The sequence below is a fragment of the Erpetoichthys calabaricus genome, chromosome 5 (assembly GCF_900747795.2).
Source record: "Erpetoichthys calabaricus chromosome 5, fErpCal1.3, whole genome shotgun sequence".
NCBI lineage: Eukaryota > Metazoa > Chordata > Cladistia > Polypteriformes > Polypteridae > Erpetoichthys > Erpetoichthys calabaricus.
The window spans coordinates 247,590,813-247,616,183 of record NC_041398.2 but is presented as its reverse complement, the minus strand read 5'-3'; the positions used below and the strand labels follow the sequence as shown (position 1 = coordinate 247,616,183).

At 46.3% G+C, this 25,371-nt stretch overlaps 2 protein-coding genes across 6 annotated transcripts in view; one reads left to right on the top strand and one right to left on the bottom strand.

Annotated features, from left to right (window-relative positions):
- Positions 1-25,371, bottom strand: part of inpp4b (inositol polyphosphate-4-phosphatase type II B) — a 533,162-nt gene that overhangs the window by 187,344 nt on the left and 320,447 nt on the right. For all 5 annotated transcript variants that reach the window (XM_051928128.1, XM_051928130.1, XM_051928129.1 and 2 more), the window contains one exon: positions 17,695-17,799. In XM_051928128.1, the coding sequence (XP_051784088.1) occupies positions 17,695-17,799 (105 nt within the window). The remainder of the gene's footprint in view (positions 1-17,694; positions 17,800-25,371) is intronic.
- LOC114652371 (interleukin-15-like) overlaps positions 1-25,371 on the top strand; it is a 523,178-nt gene that overhangs the window by 338,462 nt on the left and 159,345 nt on the right. The window lies entirely within an intron of this gene.

Below are 25,371 nucleotides of genomic sequence, written 5' to 3'. Positions count from 1 at the left end.
GTTCAGGGGTGGCAGGTGTGAAGGTATCCTGTGCCCCATTGGTCTGACGTATGGCTGTCTGGAAATGGCTTGTATCAGAAGCCTTCAAGTACCACGACGCCCTATTGGCTGTAAGGTGTGGACAGAGAATCTAGACATTTGCTTGCTTTACCCCCCTCTCTCTTAAAAAACATCAATGAAGCATCTCTCTGTCACACCATGAACTGAAAAGGCAGCCATATTGAGACAGGCATGCGGCCCGTTCTGAAGAAAGCTGACCACAAAAATGAGGACTTAATTGGAGACATTTAAAGTAACTGACAAGGGTGTGTGCCGCCTGAAACTCCACATCAGCATTTATCAGGTTGTATGGTTGCCAATATTCACTTGTACTTTGCATATTGTTAAAATATATGAATATTATCAATAATTTGGACTCAGGCGCCACTGAGAGTGGCAGCCTTTTCAGCAGCTCCGTGTACAACTTTATTTTTCTACTTTTATTTTTCTGTTTTTTATTGATCACTTGTGAATTTCCCCTTGGGATTAATAAAGTATCTATCTATCTATCAATAGTGTCTTTGACTCTATCTATTATATAGTGTCTTTCACTCTATCTATCTATCTATCTATCTATCTATCTATCTATCTATCTATCTATCTATCTATCTATCTATCTATCTATCTATCTATCTATCTATCTATCTATCTATCTATCTATCTAATAATACGTTATTTAAAGTGTAACTTAACTCCAGCTTGTCTTTTACTCTATGTGATTGCCTGAGGTTGTAGCTGTAGAAGGGAAGGTGGGGAGAAGTTATAAAGTACAATACCTTATAAACAGTGCTAAGTCGATATAATCTGCATACAACGTAGCTTCAATGTCTTCTTTAACTGCCATTTCTCAGTGATGGCTCTCTTTATGAGTCACACCCATAATATAACAGTGCCTTTTTATTACAGCAGGCCAGTGTATTTTTTATTTTTATTTAACTACATATGGGTGGCACGGTGACACAGTAGGTAGTGCTGCTGCCTCGCAGTTAGGAGACCTGGGTTTGCTTCTCAGGTTCTCCCCGTGTCTGCGTGAGTTTCCTCCCACAGTCCAAAGACATGCAGGTTAGGTGCATTGGCGATCCTAAATTGTCCCTAGTGTGTATGTGTGCATGCCCTGCGGTGGGTTGGCGCCCTGCCCAGGATTTGTTTCCTGCCTTGCACCCTGTGTTGGCTGGGATTGGCTCCAACAGACCCCCGTGACCCTGTAGTTAGGATATAGCGGGTTGGATAATGGATGTATCTTTTAACCAGTAAGAAAGAATTAGGTATCCATCCATCCCATTTTCATCCCTGCTTAATCCAGGTCTGACAAAACAGAGTTATCTGAATGAAATTCATGCACTAATACTCAGGCAATGATATACCATATTTACTCGTGCACCACGCACCCTCGTGTAAGACGTGCACCCTAATTTTTACAAAGAAAATCACGAAAAAAATTTGCCCCGTGTACGACGCACGTTGTGATTGTATAGGAAGCGTTTAGGGCACGTTTTCCGTGAAATGCACTTCTGTTTTTGTTGCATGACGAAAGAGCGAGCGAGCGAGTGAGAGAGAGCAAGTGAGAGAGTGTGAGAGAGCGAGAGAGTGTGAGTGAGCGAGAGAGAAAGAGAGAGAGAGAGCGAGTGAGAGAGAGAGTGTGAGCGAGCGAGAGAGAGAAAAAGAAAGTGAGAAAGCAAGTGAGAGATTGTGAGCGAACGAGAGAGAGAGCGAGCAAGTGAGAGTGTGAGTGAAAACGAGAGAGTGTGAGCGAGAGAAAGAGAGAGCAAGAAAGCGTGAGCGAATGAGAGAGAGAGAGTGTGAGCACATGAGCGAGCAAGCAGAAGTAAACATTGCAGAAAAAAATTTCCTCGTGTATGACGCGCACCTGATTTTCTAATGCTATTTTCAGGAAAAAATGTGTGTGTGGTACACGGGTAAATACGGTACTCACAATGGCCATTGGCACCAATACAGGCTAATCAGGCATTTCACACAAAAAAGCGTTTTTCAGACAAATAGCTTGTTGCCTGTTAGAAACCAAGACTCTTAGGAAATACGTAATCCTGAATCAAATAAATCTAGATTTTGGGCAAAACAAATGTTCATCAAAAACAAATATTCTTCAGCACCATTCCTGATCCAGATATTGAATGTAGGACCTTGATCTGCTTTCATTCCCTAGGCACACACAATAATGTATTTGGAGTATTATTGTACAAAAGCGTATGGAGAGAATACCTGGAAGGCAAGCAGAATGGCATCATACAGTCATATGAAAAAGTTTGGGAGCCCCTCTCAGCCTGCATAATAACTGACTCTCCTTTCAACAATAAAGATAACAGTGGTATGTCTTTCATTTCCTAGGTACATCTGAGTACTGCAGTGTTTTTCGAACAAAGATTTTTAGTGACGCAGTATTTAGTTGTATGAAATGAAATCAAATGTGAAAAACTGGCTGTGCACAAATGTGGGTCCCCTTGTCATTGTGCTGATTTGAATGCCTGTCATTGCTCAATGCTGATTGGTTGATGAGCTCGTTAAGCCTTGAACTTCATAGACCGGTGTGTCCCATCCTGAGATATAAAGGGATTTAAGCTGGTCAATCACAAGTTGTGCTTCCTTCCCTTTGACTCTCCTCTGATGACTGACAGCATGGGATCCTCAAAGCAACTCTCCAAAGATCTGAAAACAAAGATTGTTGAGTCTCCTGGTTTAGGGGAAGGCTACAAAAAGACATCTCAGAGGTTTCAACTGTAAGGAATGGAATCAGGAAATGGAAGGCCACAGGCACAGTTGCTGTTACACCCAGCAGGTCTGGCAGGCCAAGAAAAATAAATATAGAAAAAAAAAATCGAAATTGGGTTAACAACTGACACTCATGAAAGTACAAGTTAAAAATAAATCAGGATACCGGGACCCACTACTGGAGTCACCATAGCACTCATAAGCACTCTCAAATTCTTATGAGAAGCATTTAGGAGTCGTAGTGGACGCTAACCTATCAACTGCCAGACAAGCCATTAAAGAAGTCAAACAGACTGTCAGGTTATATAGCATCTTGATGTGTGGAGTACAAGTCACAGGAGGTTCTGCTCAACCTTTATAACACACTGGTGAGGCTTCCTCTGGAGTACGGTGGGCTGTTTTAGTCTACAAAAACGACATAACAGCACTGGAAAAAGTCCAAAGAAGAGCAGCTAGGCAGATTCCAGGGCTACAGGGGATGAGTTATGAGTGAAGATTAAAAGAGCGGAGCCTTAAGGAGATGAAGAGGAGACCTGACTGAAGTATTTAAAATGATGAAGGGGATTAGGCCAGTGGATCGAGACTCGGACTTTAAAATGAGTTCATCAAGAACACAGGGTCACAGTTGGAAACTTGTGAAGGGGAAACTTCTCACAAACATCAAGAAGTTTATCTTCACACAGGGAGTCACAGTGGCCAAGTAGTGTGGTGGACAGAAGGACTTCAGGGACCCTCAAAACTCGACTTGATGTTATTTCAGAAGGAATTACAGTAAGTGGACAGGACTGGTGGGCTTTGTTGGGCTAAATGGCCTCTTCTCATCCAGGTTGTGTGGTAAAGTGAGGTCCATGGTGGATCAGCATCTTTTTAAGTAAATTATCACCGCCCTTGCGTCTCGGTTAGGAGGGGGCATGGTAGCGTGGCGAGAGCGGTTCCTGGGCACGCTGTGGGAGCGGGCGGCCCTGCACCAAGTGCCCTAATTGACGCAGGGAGTTGCCGACTGCCCATCTGTGCCACGTCCCCATTTTAAAAAGGAAAGCGCAAGTGCAAGGAGGAAAAAGAAAGGATCAAAGAATGGAGGTTATTGAGAGAAGAAGGCAAAAGGAACCGGTGAGTGAGCGATCGAGCGAGTCAGGCAGCTGGGAGGAGAGCCCCTGACAAGGAGTGTATGACCGATACTCCGGGGTTTTTTGGGGTTGTGCAGTCGGAAATGGTTGCTCCAGGTAAGTGTTTGCAAGGAGTGGCCAGGAGTTTGTGCAGCCCACCGCAGAAAACCGGGAAGGCAGCAGGTGGGGGTGACGAGGAGGCTTGGGAGGAGAGCCCTAGCGTGAATGCCATGGCTGTTGGGGTCCCAAGTCTCGGTCCGGCAAGGAGTTCATGGGACAGCAGGCAACCGGACCCGTGGATGGTCAGCTGCACCCGTCAGTAAGGCGGCTCTTCCACTACAAGGCCCGTACAGGATACGCAGGGCAGCCACCAGTCTTAAAGGGAGAAGGCACCAGGCTTTGAGAAAGGATTGTCCCTGCCGGTGGATTTTAACCTCGTTTAAAAGAAGATCTGTTTTGATTCTAACCTTCATGTTTTACACCCGTTTTTATTGGATTATTAATTTACTGAATATTTTCTGAGCACTGCACTTTTGAACATTTGTTTTTGTTCTGGACTGAGCGCTTTTGCACCTTCCCCTTGGTTCGTGTGGCGTCCTCATTTGTCCAGCTCATCCCGGTCATGACTATCGCCTGTGTCGGGTTCAAAAGGCTCCCCAAATGAGAAGAGGGGGCATGGAACTGACCCACACCGTCACAGGTTGGTTTCTAATGATGTCTCCTCACCTGTGGTCTTGAGGGTGAGGGAGACGATTGAAACAATGAGACTGTGAATACAAGCAGCAGAAATGAGGTCTCTTTGCAGGGTGGCCTCAGAGATAAGAGTTGCTGCTCCTCCAGATCGAGAAATGCCAGTTGAGGTGGTTTGGGCACATCCTAAGCAGGTCACCCCATGAGCTACTCCACACCCGTCCCACTCAGCAGGAAGACTCTACAGCAGACCCGGAACACATTGGAGGGACCATATGTCTCAGCTAACTTGGCAAGTCCTAGGAATTCCACAGGAAAAGCTGGAATGTGCGGCTGAGGACAGGGAAGTCTGGGATGACCTGCTTGGCCAGATGCCACCACAGCAGTTTCCAGAAAAAGTGAAGAAGAAGAAGATGAGATGAGCCAAGATGAGATGTACAATGCAGGTGGTTCAAACCCATAGGCCTCTTTAGCCCCCAGGGACCACCAGTAAAAATGAAAACTGAAGAAGATGATGAGAAGAGATGAGATAGACAAGGTGGAAGGTTCATGGAAGAAGGTTATTGAGATGAGATGTACAAGACGGGAGGTTCAATTCCCACAGGCCACTTCAACTGCTAGAGATCCACCAGTAAAAATGAAAATTGACGAAAATGATGAGATGAGATGGGGTATACAAGGTGGGATGTTCATGAGATAAGATAAGATGTACAAGGCAGGTGGTTCAATTCCCACAGGCCACTTCAGCTGCCAGAGATACATCACCAAAAATAATAATTGACGAAGATGATGAGATGACATGGGCTAGACAAGGTGGGAAGTTCATGAGATGGGATAAGATGAGATGTACAAGGCAGGTGGTTAAATTCCCACAGGCCTCTTCAGCTGCCAGAGATACATCAGTAAAAATGAAAATTGAAGAAGACGATGAGGTGAGATGGGATAGACAAGGTGGAAGGTTCATGGAAGAAAGTTCATGAGATGAGATGTACAAGGCGGGAGGTTCAATTCCCACAGTCCACTTCAGCTTCCAGGGACCACTAGTAAAAATTAAAATTGACAAAGAGGATGAGATAAGATGGGATATACAAGGTGGGAGGTTCATGAGATGAGATGTTCAAGGAAGAAGGCTCATGAGATGAAATGAGATGAGATGAGGTTTACAAGGTGGGAGGTTTCATTCCCACAGGCCACTTCAGCTTCCAGGGACCACCAATAAAAATGAAAATGATGAAATGACATGGGATATACAAGGCGAGAGGTTCATGACATGGGATGAGATGAGATGTACAAGGTAGGAGGTTCAGTTCCCCACCGGCCACTTCAGCTGCCAGAGATTCATCAATAAAAATGAAAATTGAAGATGATGAGGTGAGATGGGATAGACAAGGTGGAAGGTTCATGGAAGAAGGTTCATGAGATGAGATGTACAAGGTGGGAGGTTCAATTCCCACAGGCCACTTCAATTGCTAGAGATCCACCATTAAAAATGAAAATTGAAGATGATGATGAGATGAAATGGGATATAGAAGGTGGGAGGTTCATGAGACAGGCCACTTCAACTTCCAGGGACCACCAATAAAAATGAAAAATGAAGATGATGAAATGACATGGGATATACAAGGCAGGAGGTTCATGACATGGGATGAGATGAGATGTACAAGGCAGGAGGTTCAATTCCGACTGGCCACTTCAGCTGCCAGGGTGCCACCAGTAGACGTGTGAAGACAACAGTGCTTCACGGCTAGGACTTGGAAGTGGGCCACATTGACAAAATTACAATCCACCCCCCAATAATAATTTATATACGGTTCCTTACCCCCATGTAGATTGCAGTGATGGCTGATCGCCCCTAAGACACTGTAGCATATGGGTGAACACGAGCTGCCCACCTCCTTTTGAACAGGTGGCTCCCTCAGCAACAAGTTGAAGAAGCCTTTGAAGACCCTCTCGTTTGATGGGTTTGACAGGTTCTTGTAACTAAGGGAGTCCAACTCGCTGGATTGTTGTTTTGAGCTCTTCACTTGGGCTGATCCACTTTGTCACCTTGTCCTGTCACACTTGTCCCCAAACAGTCCCCCAGACTCGATTACCTGGACCTCCATTGTTAAGTTGCTCAAGATAAAAAAGTCTGCTAAATAAACGTAAAGGCAAGAAGCCTGACGTGACTCATATTGCATGATCACTGGCAGGAGCCCCCCTGCTATAACCAAGGTCAGGCCCCTAACTAGTGATGGGTTTGTATTCAAATTCTGGGGGCGTGCCCAGATGTCCGATGTCATTTCCGCCACGTTAAGTATAAACCCCGCCTTTTTCCCCCTCCTCCAGCACTCTGCAGCTCATTTTTCCTTGTAAAATTCCATCGACTCCTAACTCATCCAAGAGTCTCCCACTGTCAGCTCTTCGAAAACGGCAGGGAAAAAATCGGCTTCAGTGACACGGCTGGGCAGTTTGCGTCAGATTCCGAGAGGATGAATGAACACTTCCCCTTTTCCATCTTAATTACACTTCATTTCCACCTGTGTCACCATTCAGCTGGAAGAAATCTGTTGGCTGTGCCGTGCCAATGCCCTCGACGATTCCCAGCACCTGGAGTAAATCTCCGGTTATCTTATTTGCTGTCACATTAAGAATGCAAATTGGATGTGAAGACCAATTCACCCGATGGTCCCTGCGAGTCAGCGCATTAGGCCTTTCATCAGTTCACCCCCGAGACTTTATTTTATGTAGCGCCTTTCGTAATGAACACTACCCCACAGTGTTTGCCCACCCCCTTTTACAATTTTGAGATCCTTAATAATGGAATGTGATTGCAGGGTGCCACTGTGGTCACGATGGTGCCCTGGCAGCCCGAGGTGTTTGGCACGGCTCATCGGCTTACAGGCAGTGAGAATAGACAAAGCTACAGTCACCAAGATGGTGCTCGTCCTGGCTTGCCGGTGCTGTGGTCCACTGCTCAAGAAATCTGTTGAATAAATTCATAAAAAAATAAAAACACCACAGGGATAAACCGTGAAGTTCACATCAATATGCGCCGAACGAATGTCTGACCTGTGCCACCTGCCACCTACAGCAACTGCCAAGCGCCAGCCTCGAGTGAAACCTTCAGAACGCAAAGCCCTCTGCACTGGCAGTGGAAGTTACCTGGTTAGGGGCACCGAGGGAGACTGGGCTTGTGAAGCTCCTTGGGAGGGTGGTCACTAAGTAAAGGCGCTATATAAAATGACACTCGCTTTGTAAATGTCTATAGTGCAAGTGCAGACCAGTGAGTGACATGCATAAGGACACACACAGTGCACCAGGGATGAGTAAAGGAACCAGCAATACTATATGGTACCTTGGGAGGGTGGTCACTAAGTAAAGGCGCTATATAAAATGACGCTCGCTTTTCTAATGTCTGTAGTGCAAGTGCTGACCAGTGAGTGACATGCATAAGGACACACACATCGCAGCAGGGTTGAGTAAAGGAACTGGCTATACTATATGGCACCATGGGAGGGTGGTCACTGAGGAAAGGCGCTATATAAAATGACACTCGCTTTTCTAATGTCTGCAGTGCAAGTGCTGACCAGTGAGTGACATGCATAAGGAGACAGACAGACACACTCCGCAGCAGGGATGAGTAAAGGAACCAGCGATACTATATGGCACCATGGGAGGGTGGTCACTGAGGAAAGGCGCTATATAAAATGACACTTATATTTGAAGTTCTGCAATGTAAGTGCTGGATATGCCCTGATGTGGTGAAAGGTACACAGAGCATCAGCGATGGGCACTGATCTTATTGTCTCGTTTGGTATTTGTAAAGCACCTTGGATTTGCAGGGGGGTCACTAAGGAAAGGCGTGTGGCGATGCGCGAACCTGAGGTGCAGTAGCTCTAAACCAGAACTTTTCTATTTTTTAAAGGTATTAGTGAGGCAGCTTAAATTAAAGAATGGTCGTGAAGAAGGCGCTGCCGTGGTCCTGGCGGGTGTGCGCTGTGAGGTGCGACGGGGGTGAGCACACGCGGAGCCGAATAACGGCCAGTACGAGCACCTGAGCAGGGTGCCCCACAGCCTGCCCGAGGGCAGCGTCTAGAGGCCAAAAGGAGGCTCAACTAAGTATTGATGTCATATCTCTGGTGGGGTGCCCACATTTATGCACCTGTCTAATTTTGTTATGATGCATATTGCATATTTTCTGTTAGTCCGATAAACTTCATGTCACTGCTGAAATCCTACTGTGTCCATAAGGCATGTCAGATATTAAATTGAAAGCTCAGACAATGAGAAACAAAAATCCAAAGAATTAAGAGGGGTTCCCAAACTTTTTCATATGACTGTAAAAGTATATTATACCTCTCGCAGTGGCTATTAGTAAAATACATTGCAGCATGCATAGTGTTGTTATTTTGATCTAAAGGATGGCACATATGAACGAAATAATGAAGTAAAACACTTCATATAGATGTCTATAGTTGTCCTTTGAATGAAGTTGGCTCTAATTTGCAAGATACTTCATAACAAATTTCATTTGCTGACTCATCCCATTTTTTAGTTATGATGTCCCACGACCCTGTGTTTGGATTCAGCGGGTTGGAAAATGGATGGATGGATGGATGTTCCAGGTCTTGGACAACTAAGGGTGACTGGACAGTAAAGGCGATGCGTTTCAGCATTTACGAAATAATTTGGTCTCGAGAAAAGTGAAGCTAAAATTAAGGAAGGTGTTTTTGTTGGCCCTGAAATCCGTGAACTGATGCTTGATGTGGAGTTTAAAAGGAAACTGAAACCAACTGAATCAGGACCCTCATTCTGTCGCTGAAGCTGCTCCTCTGTCTGGAGATGATCCTGTTCAGTGGATGCAGTGGATTCTCCATAATTGATAGGAGCCTGCTGAGCGCCCGTCACTCTGCCACAGATGTCAGACTGTCCAGCTCCATGCCTACAATGAAGCCTGCCTTCCTCACCAGTTTGTCCAGGCATTCTGCACCATTCGTGCAGGTTGTCCAGAATTTTCTTGACAGTCACAGAGCAGAGAATTATGCTGAGCTTGTGGAGAACCTGCTGAAAGTATATCAGCTTACGGGAGCCCGATTGTTACTGGAGATGCATTTTTTACATTCTCATCTCGATTTTTTCCACCAAATCTAAGCGATGTCAGCGATGAGTATGGGGAATGATTTCATCAATATATAAAGGTGATGGAAAACCGATATTTTTTGGTGCACCTACCCGAGAACACGCGACATATAACCGAGCGTGGGAGAAGCATGGATATTAAACACGCGTTGAGTTCATCTGCTGGTCTCCCTCGTGGAATAACTGGTAATGTTTGACTAAAATCTACAGCTAGTAAAATGACATTACCTCCTATTTTTTTTTTTACGATCTCTGAGATCTTGCTTTTTTCGGTTCAAGGCTTCATAAGCTCTTTTATGGTGTATGGTGTACTTATCCCAAACCATCATCTTTGAATGTTGCAAGACTTTCGCCTTGTATGTAGATCGGGGTAATTACATTCATTGCATTCCTAGTCTGAATCACAATCTGATTGTATGGGTGGTTACCTGGCACTGTAGGGTTGCCACCCGTCCTTTAAAATACGGAATCGTGCCGCGTTTGAGAATGAAATTGCGCGTCCCGTTTTGAATCAATACTGGATGGGATTTATCCCGTATTTTTTGTATCATTTTTTTTTTAAAGCAGCGTCTCATGCAAATCATCCCACACGCATTTTATGAAGATGCCTCCTTTCCTACTTTTGATTGGGTAATACTTAATGTCATCGTTAGTTTGATTGGTGTTTTTAACTGTCCAGTGAGGAGGGCGTGTGTTTTAAGTAGAGTCTGGAAAGTGTTGGCACTGAGATGTGGCGTCAGCGCCATAGTTGAAGCCCCTAACGTTGCGGTCAGCAAGTCGGCTAACATCCGCCATGTGCCGTCTTTCAGTTGCGAGAAGCAGATCATAGAATGGTTGAAACTGTTGCCCCTAACGTTGCGCCACGGCGTGTGGTTCGTTTATACCTCGTGTCTTCTCATTAAACTTTTATCTCGCGAATATGTTATTGCAATCCGCAGCGGGAGCGTTTCTATAAACTTAATTTAAACTTACGTTTTACACCGTGCTTTGTTTCCCTTATGAACATGCTTGTATGCTTAACTCGCTCCGTTCTCAATTGTTTAATTAATTTTTTGCTCTTCGCTGTTTGCGGCTGTTCCTCCATTTCCCCCTACTTCGTTCTTTTATCTCACGAATATGTTATTTCAATCCTTAACGGGAGCGTTTCAATAAACTGATTGAAAATAGTTTTGCATTTACCTTTTTAGTAAAAGGCGAGCTTTTAAGCCTGAGAAATCACCCCGTAAATGCACACGTTTAATTGGACATGTGTTAATATGTATGGTTACACAGTATTAAAAAACAGTGAACAACGTCAGTTACCTTTCTTCCCGCGTTTGATAAAAGGTGAGCTTTTAAGCCTGAGAAATCACCCCGTAAATGCACACGTTTAATTGCACATGTGTTAATATGTATGCTTACACAGTATTAAAAGACAGTCAAAAATTAACGTCATTTACCTTCGTTCCCGCGTGTGACTCGTGCTGTAAATGTCTTCCTTGTTTTTAGTTCACGTGATTACGTAGGAGGCGTGATGACGCGATACGTGACTCCGCCTCCTCCATTACAGTGTATGGACAAAAAATATGTTCCAGTTATGACCATTACGCTTTGAATTTCGAAATGAAACCTGCCTAACTTTTGTAAATAAGCTGTAAGGAATGAGCCTGCCAAATTTCAGCCTTCCACCTACACGGGAAGTTGGAGAATTAGTGATGAGTCAGTCAGTGAGTGAGTGAGTCAGTCAGTCAGTCAGTGAGGGCTTTGCCTTTTATTATTATAGATAAATTAAGGTGACCATCCGTCCCCGTTTTCCGGGGACAACTGTCCCCACTCAGAAACATGTCCCCGTTTTAAGATTTCGTCCCCGGTTTCAGCTGGTTCACTTTTTTGAACGTATCTCATCACCACGATAATTTGAACTCGGCGCGCATGCGCGGTGTTTTGACGGAGGTTATGCTTTACCGCATCCTGCAACTTTGGCGAGAAATCACGTGATAAGCTTTCGCTTTGTACTCTGTAGTGTTTAGAGTCCTTACTCGTGATCTGTTGATTCTAGCCCCCCCCCCCCCCTCCCCGGATTGGCCCAAAAAATTCTGGTCACCTTAGATAAATTGATATAAATATGCTTTAACGTGTCTCTGGTATCGTCTTCTGGTTTGTTTTCAGAATAAACACATTCAAACAATTTTGGTGGGACAGAGTCCAAACTCTAGATATCGTGTTGATATAAGTGTAAAAACGGTAATGATGTGGATCTCAAAAATCTGATGTGCTATCTTAATTCCGATTTCATATATGGAATCAGTGTAAAAAAACCTAATACTGTACTTGAGAGCAGCTCTGAAGTTCCCAGTTGCAAACAAAAAGTATTTTTTTGTAGACCAGTGTAATTTGCTTGAACATTCCGGTTGATTTTGTGACCTCTCACATCGCGCAATGTATCTGTGTTCGCGGGCCGAGGGGAGGCGGAAGCCTGACGTCAGGAGTAGGGGGCGGGGCCATCTTCACTCACGCGCCGGCCCCAGTTCGAGTTGCTGTACCTCTGCGTTTTGGTGTGTACCTCGCCTTGCCTTAACCAGCGATGCCTGCTTGCTCAGCAGACATTATCATCAAAAAATTTTTAAGGAGTAACGTTTTACGTTTTTGAGAGAGGGGGATCGCAACTACGTGTGTTTTAGAGGGTAGCTGCTGATTGGCTGAGATATCGCGGCCACATGCTCTTTTCTCCATGCGGGGGGGGGACGCTCTCCAGTCAGAGGTGAACGCGATCAGATACAGTGGTGATGTTTGACGTTTGAGCGCACCTATAGTCCGCTTGGCCAGAATTATTATTCTTTTTTTTATATTGATTTGTAAACCTTGTCCCGTTTCACTACTACATTTCACAACTGATATTTTCGTACCCAGGAAGGTGTAAAACGTCAATATTCATTAAAACCTCGAGGTCAGATTTTTCACGATTCCATACGAGAATGTAAAAAAAGCCCCATCCAGGAGCTGCCATGTGTTTATTAGAGCTGTCGGATTAGGTTCACCAGGCTCACCCCCCCCTCCCCCTTCAAATCGCTGCCCACCCAGCAATCCTGTAATGAACTAAACGGTGTTCAATATGTTGGGGCTGCCCACTCTGTTGGCTTAACTCGATTTTCAATTTGATTTACTGTACAATGTAAATCAAGCGAATGCTGACAGCAGCCGAAAATGCTGTCACTCCTTTAGATAAAAAGTAAATTCGAAAAGCGGCGATAAGCTAAATAAACTGAAAAGAAGGGAAGTATTCAAAGGCGGGCCGGGGAAAAATGTGCAAATAAACGCCCCCCACCCCTAGTGCCAGGCTAAGGCCATGCGTGTTATTATCGGTTTTCTGGCCGTGCTGTCCACTCAAGCATATAATATTTAATTTTGTCTGGCCTTATCTACTAATGCAATCCAAAGAAATTGGACAGAAACGATCCATCAGTCGGCGAAAAGCGCGGTGGGCTTGGCACACAAGTGTGAGGCATTGCCTTTGAATAAAGCGCACGCACAGAGCTGAGGACTCTTCACTGCGGCCAGTTAGCTTCATGCTGCCGGGCGTATTTAGCTCTCCGGGACGGCCTGTTAGACTCGAGTTCTATTAACCACATCAGAGAAAAAAAATAAATAAATAAAGGGGGGCGTTTCATGGGTCATTCATCTTTCCGCTGTCAACAACCTCATCTGTGCATCCTAACGGGCTCTAAAAATAAGAAGCAGCATCATCTGGCAGGCATCTGCTCGCACATCCTCAAGACAAATGTCACGCTGGAAGAACAGCACGCCCTGTCCGCTGAGGCAAATATCCAGCGAGATCAAGTGACAATGACAGCGCCACTAGGGGGCGTGCCGGCCTAGAACTGAAATGTCAAAATGGAGTAACGGAAACATTTAAAAAGAGCACACTGGTTTGAAATGGACACACAGGCCTCAAAGGGACACTCCACCACTATAACAGACCCCATAGCAACCCCCCCCCCCCCAACCCCGTTGCGTGCACTGATGGCCGAGAAAAAAAATCCGGCCACTTTATTAGGTACACCTGCCCAACGGCTTGTTAACGCAAATATCTAATCAGCCAATCACGTGGCAGCAACTCAATGCTCCGCCTGTAGACCTCAAGACGAGCTGCTGAAGTTCAAACTGAGCACCAGAATGAGGAAGAAAGGGGACTGAAGTGACTTTGAACGTGACAGATGGGCTGCTCTACTGGGATTTTCATGCACAACCATCTCCATCCATTTACAGAAGAAGCCTACACTGACACAGCGCATTGCTGCACCCACCACACAGAGAAGTACCACAGGATTCCAAATCTGGACCCGAGTGCCGTTGTCCAATGGGTGACACCTCAGCACAATGCTAGTTCAAATGAAATCCTGCTACCAGACCACGAGTTTTCACTGCATGTTCGAGGACCTCCTTACAGGGCTGGACGCAGGTTAATGTCAGAGAAGGGTCTGAAAAAGGGAAAATAACCAGAGGTCTGAGGAGATGGCCAGACTGGTCTGAGCTAACAGAAAGACAACAGGAACCCAAATAAGCACTCGTGACAACCGAGGTGTGCAGAAGAGCAGCTCTGAACACACAACACATCAGACCTTGAAGCAGATGGTGGGCTACAGCAGCAGGAGACCACAGCGGGTGACACTCCTGTCAGCTAAGAACAGGCAACTGAGGCCACCAGTCACATGGGCTCAGCAAAATTGGACAATAGGAGACTGGAAAAATGTCACCTGGTCTGACGAGTCTCAATTTCTGCTGCGACATTCAGATGGTGGGTTTCAACAACATTTAAGCAGGGATCCATCCTGCTTTGGATCAACGGTTCAGACTGGTAATGGTGGTGTAATGGACTGGGGGATATTTACTTGGCACACTTTGGGCTCCTTAGTACCAACTGAGTGTCATTTAAATGCCACAGCCTACCTGAGTATTACTGCTGACCATGTCCACCCCTTTATGACCACAGTGTCCCCACCTTCTGATGGTCACTTCCAGCAGGATAACACACCATGTGACAAAGCTCAGATCATCTCAAACTGGTACTTGGCACACTTTGGGCTCCTTAGTACCAACTGAGCGTCATTTAAATGCCACAGCCTACCTGAGTATTACTGCTGACCATGTCCATCTCTTTATGACCGCAGTGTCCCCACCTTCTGATAGGCACTTCCAGCAGGATAACACGCCATGTGACAAAGCTCAGATCATCTCAAACTGGTGTCCAGAACATGACAAGGAGCTCACTGGACTCTAATGGCCTCCGTAGTCACCAGATCTCAATCCAGTAAAGCACCTTTAAGATGTGGTGGAACAGGAGATCCACATCATGAATGTGCAGCTGACAAATCTGCAGCAACGGCGTGACGCTATCATGTCAATGTGGACCACAATCCCTGAGCAACATTTCCAGCACCTTGTCCAGTCTATGCCATGAAGAATTACAACAGTTCTGAAGGCCAAAGGGGGTCCAACCCGGTGCTAGCAAGGTGTACCTAATAAAGTGGCCAGTGAGAGTATTTCATAGAGTTTGCAGATTTCCACACACAATGGGCTTGAATGGGGACCCCCCACCAATTAGTTTGGCTTTGGTGTGATTGGTCCGTATGGTAAGTTCTAGAAATGTGATTGGTTAGTTTGATTGCAATGTGATTGGGTCATCCTGTCCTTTATAGCAATATCAGTAATGGCGGACTGCTATAACGATAACGTGCAGTGAATGCACTTGACTTATAGTTTTCCTCCTCTTTCTCTTTATGTTTATCATTTGTTTGCTCAGAGGTTGATGCACTTGCTGCTTCCTGAACAGCTCTCGTCTTCTTTACCCTAGCGGCCCACTTCTTCTCTTCTTTCGTTGGCATCTTTTCGAGTTAAAACTGATCAAGTCAGTGTTTGTGTTGCAATTACTGTACTTAGTACGTTTTCTTTAATTTTTCACTTAAGCTGGCACTTAAGTCTTCACTCTGCCTCAAGAATGATTTAAGATATGAAGAGGTAGGGGACGTGATGGCGAGGTGGTAGGGATGAGAACAGCGCCCGTACGCATGCGCCACCCTGCTGGCCTCTGCCGAGAGTTGATTCTACAATAAAATAAAATAAAAATAAAAAGAGGAATAACCTTGGAGGTCAATCATCACCCTGAAAGAGGACAGTAGACGTCACATAGTGTATGTGTATCAAATTTCAGGTGAATAGCTCAAACGGTTTGTGAGCTACAGGTGATTTAAAATCCTGGACAGACAGACGGACAGCCACAGTAGGGTATTATAGAAGAAGGTGATTGTTTAGTTTGGCTTTGGTGTGATTGGTCAGTCCTGCCATTTCTACAAATATGATCGGTTAGGTTGGCTTTGGTAAGATGGGTTAGTTTGGCTTTGTTGTGATTGGTCAATCCTGTCGGTTACAGAAATGTGATTGGTCAGTTTGGCTTTGATGAGGCGATCAAAAGAGAAAGTCTGAGTGTGAGACACACAAGGAGGAGTAAAGGGAGGCCTGCTGATTGAGTCTCCTTCAAAGATGGGCAGTGTAAAAGAAAGGCGCCACAAAAATAACGAGAGGTTCAGACACACGTGAATACAGAGGAGAGGTGATTCCGTGTCTTTGACAGGTGGCGCTGCTGGTTTCATTAAAATATTCTAGCAACCCATTTAAGCTTCATCACACACGTGGGCCTGTGGAATCACCTACCTGACTCTCTGTTGAGGTACACGATACCAGTCCAGGACATGAGGGGGCACTCACCCCAGCTATCTCTCCTTTTCCACCTGCAACTCCGAGAAGCCACCGAGTGAGGGCAACTGACGCAGCTGCAGTGCCAAGAGCTGTAAAACTAGCCAGTCTCCGGAAGATGGCATCTGCTATTGTGTACCAACTGCAAAAAGGGCACTCCGTCAGAAAACAGGAGTGAGGCACGGGAGGAAGAACCGAGACAAGACAAAGTGAGGGTCAAAACCAAAACGTGAGAGCGCCCGCGTCCAATCGCAAGCCAAAAAGGCTGAGCTTTGTTTTAGTGACCAGTAATCAAAATAACAATGAAAGCCAAGGTTTGCTTTGTTGGGCGGAATGAGCCAGAACCCAACAGGGCTGAGCCACTAAACTCCAAGTTTCAGCATGCCCTGTTAATCATGGGGTCGGTGTTATGAACTCGGGAGTCTCAAAAACAAATAAGTCCTGAAATGTTCCAGAAATGGCCACTAGAGGAGGAAATCCTGTCAAAAACCCCAGCTAGATATGAGAAGGACCATGCTGATTTTTTTTTGTATAAAATAAAAGATAATTTATTGTGAAGAAAAATGCTCGGTTAAGTAGATAAAGATCTGTAGAGCACACAAGGCAAGAAGGAGATGCCAACAAGGGGAAGCCGGGGTCCAAAAAAACAACGGCAAAATGGACAAAAATTCAGTTCATCAAATCAGCAAAAGGATATCAGAAACATAAGTAAACCTCACCAACTTCCTAGTGCATTCAAAATGAACCGCCAGGAATTGTGGGAGACTCTCTGCTTTTATAAGGCATGGGGGGGCAGCTACTGGTGTTGATTGGCAGGTGGCCCCGCCTCTTAGGGAACTACTCAACAAAAACGCATAGAACAGAACAAAGGTGGCTCAAACACAAAGAAACCAAACAAGTCCCCTAACTAATAAAATACATAAGTAATATCAATTTTTTTGAACATAATTCACAATATTAACATGAACAAAGATGATGTAAAGTAAATATTTGAACCCCCAGATAAGCGGGGGACCCTGGCTGAAATAGCACCACAGGGTGGGGGTCTATTTTATTATCTTGTCATTTTGTACATCCTGCTTCTTGCTGAATTTCACAGAAGCACCCCAAGGACTGGACACCCCTCCTTAAACGTCGGTCAACCGCCATCGGCTACCACAGCCAAGGAGGATGCAGTCTGTGCACTTAACAAATACACAAATTCAATTCACGTGTTTTTAGCACTTAAAGCACAGATGGTGACATAACGGGGACGAAAGGTGCGGCGAGTGACACGTCTTACCTTTTGTCCTGGGACACTGGACTCTCATCCTCTGAGTGTGAAGATTAATGGGGATGAATTCTAAATATTTCTCTCCTTTACTGCAGCTTGGCTTAAAGTTCGGTCCTAAAAGCACAGGAAAGATAAAAACACAAGAGTGTTGTACCGTGTAGCCATCACGGATGTCATGAGAAGTCGAGCAAATGACTAAAAGATTACAACATGCAAAGCTTTCGAGGCGACTCAGGGTCCTTCTTCAGGCGAGATGTGACTTCTCATTACAGATGAAAATACATAAAACCATGTATAGCAGGGGTCTCCAACTCTGGTCCTGGTGGGCCGCAGTGGCTGCAGCTTTTCATTCTAACCCTTTTCCTAATCAGTGTCCACTTTTCACTGCTAATTAACTCCTTTTGCCTTCATTTTAATAGCCCCGTTTTTAAGGATTCAGTCCTCTGAATTGATTCTTTTCTTCATTAAATGGCAGCCAAACAGAAATGAGACGTGAAACGAGCCGACAGATGACCAGCTAAACTGGGGCTTCAAACTCCAGTCAGTTTCACTCCAACCAGTTTCTTAATGAGAAGCCGATGCTTGCTGTTAATTAAACTCGTTATTTAATTCCACGGCTTGTTGCTGCTCTCATTCTGCCACAGCAGACATTTCCAAAACTGTTGATTTTCTGTTTTTTCTAAGACCACCATCCAGATATACTGGTGACCTGAGGAGTCCAACATGACTGAGACCTTCACCTCTCTTTATTGTCAGGTTAGCTGGTCTTGTTTTGTGTCTCCTTATTGTTTGGCTGCTCATTAAGGAGAAGGAAACAACTGAGGGGTCTGAGTCACGTCCATTAAAATGAGGGCAAAACAAGTAAATCAGCAGCAACAACGACTCACTAATTGAGAAGATGGTAAGAAGGAAAACCTGCAGCCACTGCGGCCCACCAGGACCAGAGCTGGACACCCCTGAACTAAGGGATCTGAGTCACGTCAATTACAACGAAGGCCAAACAAGTTCATCAGCAGCCAAAATGGCTCACTGATTAAGAAGATGGTGAGAATGAAAACCTGCAGCCACTGTAGCCCACCAAGACCAGAGCAGGACACCCCTGCTTTAATTGTTTCTTTTTCCTGAATGTGCAGCCAAACAATAATGAGACAAGCTAACCTGAAAATAAAGACAGGTGAAGGTCTCGGTAATGCTGGTCTGCTCAGGTCACCCAAACATCTTGACGGTGGTCTTGGAAAAAACAGAAGATCAACAGTCTGCTGTGGCCGAATAAGAGCAGCAACAAGTCCTGATATTCAACAACAGCTTTAATTAACCGCAAGAGCTGGCTTCTCATTAAGAGATCGGTTGGAGTGAAAGTGACTGGAGGTTGAAGCCCCAGTTTAGCTGCTCATCTGTCGGCTCGTTTCACGTCTTATTTCTGTTTGGCTGCCACTTAATGAAGAAACAAATCAATTCGGAGGACAGAATCTTTAAAAACACGGCCATTACATGGAATGGAAAAGGAGTTAATTAGCAGTGAAAACTGGACACTGATTAGGAAAAGGGTTAGAATGAAAACTTGTAGCCACTGCGGCCCACCAGGACCAGAGCTGGACACCCCTGAACTAAGGGATCTGAGTCACGTCAATTACAACGAAGGCCAAACAAGTTCATCAGCAGCCAAAATGGCTCACTGATTAAGAAGATGGTGAGAATGAAAACCTGCAGCCACTGCGGCCCACCAGGACCAGAGTTGGACACCCCTGAACTAAGGGGTCTGAGTCACGTCAATTACAACGAAGGCCAAACAAGTTCATCAGCAGCCAAAACGGCTCACTAATTATGAAGATGGTGAGAATGAAAACCTGCAGCCACTGCGGCCCACCAGGACCAGAGTTGGAGACCCCTGATCTAGATGATAATAAACAGTGTATTATCCCAAACAGACAACAAACAGATCAATAGATTTTTGATTGGGTGGCACGGTGGCGCAGTGGGTAGCGCTGCTGCCTCACAGTTAGGAGACCCAGGTTCACTTCTCGGGTCCTCCCTGTGTGGAGTTTGCATGTTCTCCCCGTGTCTGCGTGGGTTTCCTCCCACAGTCCAAAGACATGCAGGTTAGGTGGATTGGTGATTCTAAATTGTCCCTAGTGTGTTTGTGTGGGTGTGCCCTGCGGTGGGCTGGCACCCTGCCCGGGGTTTGTTTCCTGCCTTGTGCCCTGTGTTGGCTGGGATTGGCTCCAGCAGACCCCCGTAACCCTGTAGTTAGGATATAGCGGGTTAGATAATGGATGGATGGATTTTTCGTTTTTGCATAACCTTTGGGGGTCAGCCATTGTACAGCACCCAGTGCAGTAATTTTCACATTAAGGGCCTTGCTCAAGGTATGCTTGTTAAAAATATTTTCAAGTTTTAAATTGTGAAATGTGATCATTTTGGTCACACCTGTTTACCATTAGCGATGTGCGGACCCCGCGGGAGTTCAGCAAACTTAAGGAGATGTTCGGGAACTTCGCCAAATTCTTCAAAACGCATTGAAGTCAATGGGGAAAGGAAGGCCTGAACTAGCTTGGAATGGCGTATAACGTTGCGGTGGTCTTTTACGTCTCCAAGAGGGCTAAGGAAGCGTCTGCCAACTATATTGGACTGATTATTTTGCCCAAAAAAAATGGGACCCGGGCTGTGAGGCACCATGACTCGAGCGACAACAGAAGCTGAAGGAACGAATGGCACAAAACTAACAATAAGTAAGTAAAATACGCATCACTGCATCCTAAGATTTCAAATCCTGAAGCACACAAAGCGGCTCGTTCCATCGGGCGCAGCGTCTTTTTTTGTTTGAGCTCTGTCTGTGCAGATGCTTTGCACCTTTTTCTTCCATCACAAAGAAAGAAATGCCTTAATCATAAGAAATGTTTCGTTATTATTATTATTTCACAGTGGGTGTCCCGGCTCGGACTGTTTGAGACAAAACCAGGAGTTGCGCGCAAAAGGCAAAAACAAATAAAATACATACGAAGCAACCGAAACCCACGCAAGAGGCAAAAATCAGTCAAGAAGTCAAAACCAGGAAAGACGCAAAGATCAATTAACAATCCGCAGATTGGATAAAGCTTTAGTGCAAACGCTCAAGCTGATGAACATGAGGTCACGACCCCATAGACCACGCCCCTAGAAACGCAGGATGCGACCCTAACGACAGATATGCAAAATGGTATTTAATACACAAAAAAGTCATAGGACCCTAAAATGTACCCCTGATCATGACAAGTAAGGAGGACTCCTTTTTGAGAGCTACCTCGTGTCACACACGTGTGTGTGTGTGTGTGTGTGTGAGTGCGTGCGCACAGAGGGGGCAGCCTGCCAAACCAGGGGGTGGCGCTGTCTTCTAACGCCTTCTCTCTTCCTCCCGACAGCCGTTCCGTCACTGACGTCACTTCCACTATTCGCCCCCCCTCCCCCTGGACCCGCCCCTTCCTGCCTGGAACCCATGTGACTGGAGGTTCGGCCATTTTGAATTCAGTTCCAATTCATCCACAATTTGTGCTTATCCTTTCTTTCTTATTTCAGTTCTATGGGGTGCCCCAACACTTCTGACCTAGTTTTGTCTCCTCTTTACACTGGTCACATGGCTAATTATGTATGCAAATTAGCCATGCGGTGCATGATGGCCAGTGAGTGAGCTCACAGGGCTTTGATGGATTATTTCATTTATTGATGGACTGCACTATTGACCGCTGTTTGCTGTTGTTTGGGTTTAACTCTTTCAGGGCGGATGTCGACTTTTGTCATTCTACAAATAGTGACAAAACCCGCCATTACGTTTTAGTTCAACTCTCTTTGCTAGAAGGAAAGTCAGCTTTGTTGGTTTGACTGAGATGAGTAGTGAAGAGCAAACAATGACATCTGGTGAGAGATTGAAGCGAATGCACAAAGCAAATGACATCTTGTGTATATTATCCATCCATCCATCCATTTTCCAACCCGCTGAATCCGAACACAGGGTCACGGGGGTCTGCTGGAGCCAATCCCAGCCAACACAGGGCACAAGGCAGGAACCAATCCCAGGCAGGGTGCCAACATCGCTGAATTGAACTCTGACCTGTCGGACTCCGATTCTCATGCAAGTGATCTGGAGATCGAAAATGAAAGTGAGGTACCGGCTTCAGCTGATCGGTCTCCAGCTAATGGTGGTGCCAAACCCGTTTGCGTAGATGAAGACCGCCACTCATAATGACACGAGGTGCAAACCAGATTGCGACTGCTGCTGCCGTCCCCGCCACCGCCACGCGAATTCTGGCCAGCCGTCATGCCGCCCGTGAGAGTCTCGAGCCACAAGAGACTATGAACTGGCGGCCACAGCACCCAGCAGCTGATATTTTAGGTTGATTTATGTGCGAGACCCTTGCTTTGGGTGCTTTTCAGAAAACTGCATGTTTTGGAAAAAAATATTCAGCCCTCAAAGGGTTAATAAAAGCGCTTGGCACTTCTGTTGGTAGGACTGTTGCCTCACAGTAAGAAGACCAGGGTTCGTGTCCTGAGTGCCCCCTGTGTCCACAGACATGCAGGTCAGTTGGATTGGCGATCTTAAATTGTGTGTGTGTGTTTACCCTGCGATGGACTGGCTCCCTTGTCTACGTGCCCTGTGCTAGCTGGGGTAGGTTCCAGTAGACCCCAATGACCCTGTTACGGGCTGAGTGGGCTGGAAAACAACTGACTTGGCACTCCTTGTTGACCGTGTGTGCCCTCATTTGCCCGGCTCATCTCAGTTATCGCCTGACTATCGACAGTTTCTGGTTCAAGAGGCTGTTGGATGAAACAGAAAGCAGCGTGGAGCCAAGCCGGGCCATCACTGCCAGTTCAAATTCTGTTACGGCCAGAAGGGATCCTACTCTGTTGGGCCCCCTTGAGGAAGAGGAGGAGGAGGAGGAGGTCAGGAGCATACACTGATAGCGCGTTGCCACAACCACCACACGATAAACCGCCTGGATTGGGACGCGAGTGCAGCGGGTTGACACCTTGGCACCACACTGGAAAACCGTGTGGCTTCTTTAAGGCAGCTGGAGTGCCAACCCTGCCACCAATCCACACATTTTCCCTGTTAAGTTGGAAAGGTGCTGGATTCAGATTAACGTCGTCCCCTTGAGTAAGGCCCTCAACCTGAATGTACAATGGCTGACCCTGCACCTTGAAACACCCCCCCAAAGGTCATGAGGAAAAACAATTTCCCCTCAGGGATTGACAAAGTCTATCAAATTAAAAATCAAAAATGAGTTTAATAATAACATTCACTACTCGTCAGTACAAACCCCGATGAGACATTGTCCTTAATTACACACCACCTCAAATTTCACTTCCAACATCTACGACAGAACTTGCTAATAAATACAGAAGGACATAAAATGTCTAGAATGTCACCCAAAAGGCTTAACGTCATCTGAGCCCGGGATGTGCCATAAGACGGGTACTGCGGGGGGTCCCCCCTCTTTTACGATGGAGACATTTGCCTGAACCCCTAAGATGGTGCGCCACCTCCTGGACTGGAACACAGTGATAAGGATGGAGAGCCGAGCAGGATGCCCACAGTACAAGGGCACCGCTAAGCCCGGGATGTGCCATAATGCAGGTACTGCGGGGTGCCCCCTCTTTTAAGGTGAAGACATTTTCTTGAACCCCTAAGCCGGTGTGCCACCTCCAGGACTGACCACCTCCCATGGGACACAGTGATAAGGACGGAGAGCTGAGCAGGATGCCCACAGTACAAGGGCACTGCTAAGCCCGACATGTGCCATAAGACAGGTACTGCGGGTGCCCCCTCTTTTACGATGTGAACATTTGCCTGAACCCCTAAGCCGGTGCGCCACCTCCAGGACTGACCACCTCCCATGGGACACAGTGATAAGGACGGAGAGCCGAGCAGGATGCCCACAGTACAAGGGCACCGCTAAGCCCGACATTTGCCATAAGACAGGTACTGCAGGTGCCCCCTCTTTTACGATGGATTAATTTTCTTGAACACCTAAGCCAGTGTACCACCTCCTGGACTGGGACACAGTGATAAGGACAGAGAGCTGAGCAGGATGCCCACAGTACAAGGGCACCACTGAGCCCAGGATGTGCCATAAGACGGGTACTGCGGGGTGCCCCCTCTTTTAAGATGAAGACATTTGCCTGAACTCCTAAGCCAGTGTGCCACCTCCTGGACTGGGTCACAGTGATAAGGATGGAGAGCCGAGCAGGATGCCCACAGTACAAGGGCACCACTGAGCCCGGGATGTGCCATAAGATGGATACTGCGGGGTGCCCCCTCTTTTACGATGGAGACATTTGCCTGAACCACTATGATGGTGCGCCACCTCCTGGAATGGGACACAGTGATAACGACGGAGAGCCAAACAGGATGCCCACAATACAAGGGCACCACTGAGCCAAGGATGTGCCATAAGACAGGTACTGCGGGGGGTCCCCCCCCTTTTATGATGGATTAATTTTCATCAGTACAGACCCCGATGAGACATTGTCCTTAATTACACGCCACCTCAAATTTCACTTCCAACATCTAAGACAGAACTTGCTAATAAATACAGAAGGACATAAAATGTCTAGAATGACACCCAAAAGGCTTAACGTCATCTGAGCCCGGGATGTGCCATAAGACGGGTACTGCGGGGGGTCCCCCCTCTTTTTTACGATGGAGACATTTTCTTGAACCCCTAAGCCGGTGTGCCACCTCCTGGACTGGAACACAGTGATAAGGATGGAGAGCTGAGCAGGATGCCCACAGTACAAGGGCACCGATGCCTCCATCTCGTCGGCTTCTCCCTTTTGCTTCCTTTCTCCGCAGCGAAGGGCTGAGCAACAAGAGAAAAGCGACAAAAAAAAAAAAAACGTACAGCGCATATCCAATCCGTCCCCAGGCAACGCTTAGCATACAAAACACGCTGAAAATCAAATTACATATGAAGACAAGTGCCGGGGTCGGCTTCCATCGGCGCGCCTCGCCTTATTTATTTACTTTGATTTCGCTCCGACTGCAGCCGTCATTGCCTTCCCCTTTCAAGTCAAGACGGTTGAAAGCAGAACAACCCAACCTCGACATGCCAGGCAGAGAGGGTGGCATGTAAACGGGCCAGTCGTCTAACTTAGCTGTCAATCCCAAGGACCTAACAATGCTGCCTCGGCGATCTCAAATCCTCCTAATTAGAGAAAACACAGAAACGGTGGTCCCGCGCAGAAGGCTTAAGTGGAAATGTCTGTTTTATCTCCGGCACCTCAGGCAGCTCGGCGTTCGTCTAGTAGTCTCGAGAAGCCAAAGCTTATCAAAAATCCCCTCCTTTTTGAAGCCAACCAGGAAAAATTCTGGCACCCTGCCGTTCGGCTTTAATCATTTCTTCTACACTCTTTTTCCTGTAAGAAGGGAGTCGGAATTATCACTTGGAAACAGAGAGGGGCCGTCACAGTCTCTGGGCTTCTGTACTGAAATGGAAGATCTTTTTCCTTGAACCGTTAGATAACATAATTAATCCAACTGGTGGGCACAAAGGAAACAAAACCCAACCTGGCAGCACTGGTACACTTCAGGATCGAACCCTGGACAGGCCACACACCCACACAGGGGACCATTTAGACTACCAACTGGAAAACATGCAAAGTCCCCACCTCAGGTGATGGGCTCCTAACTAGGAGCACCCCATCCATGATTTA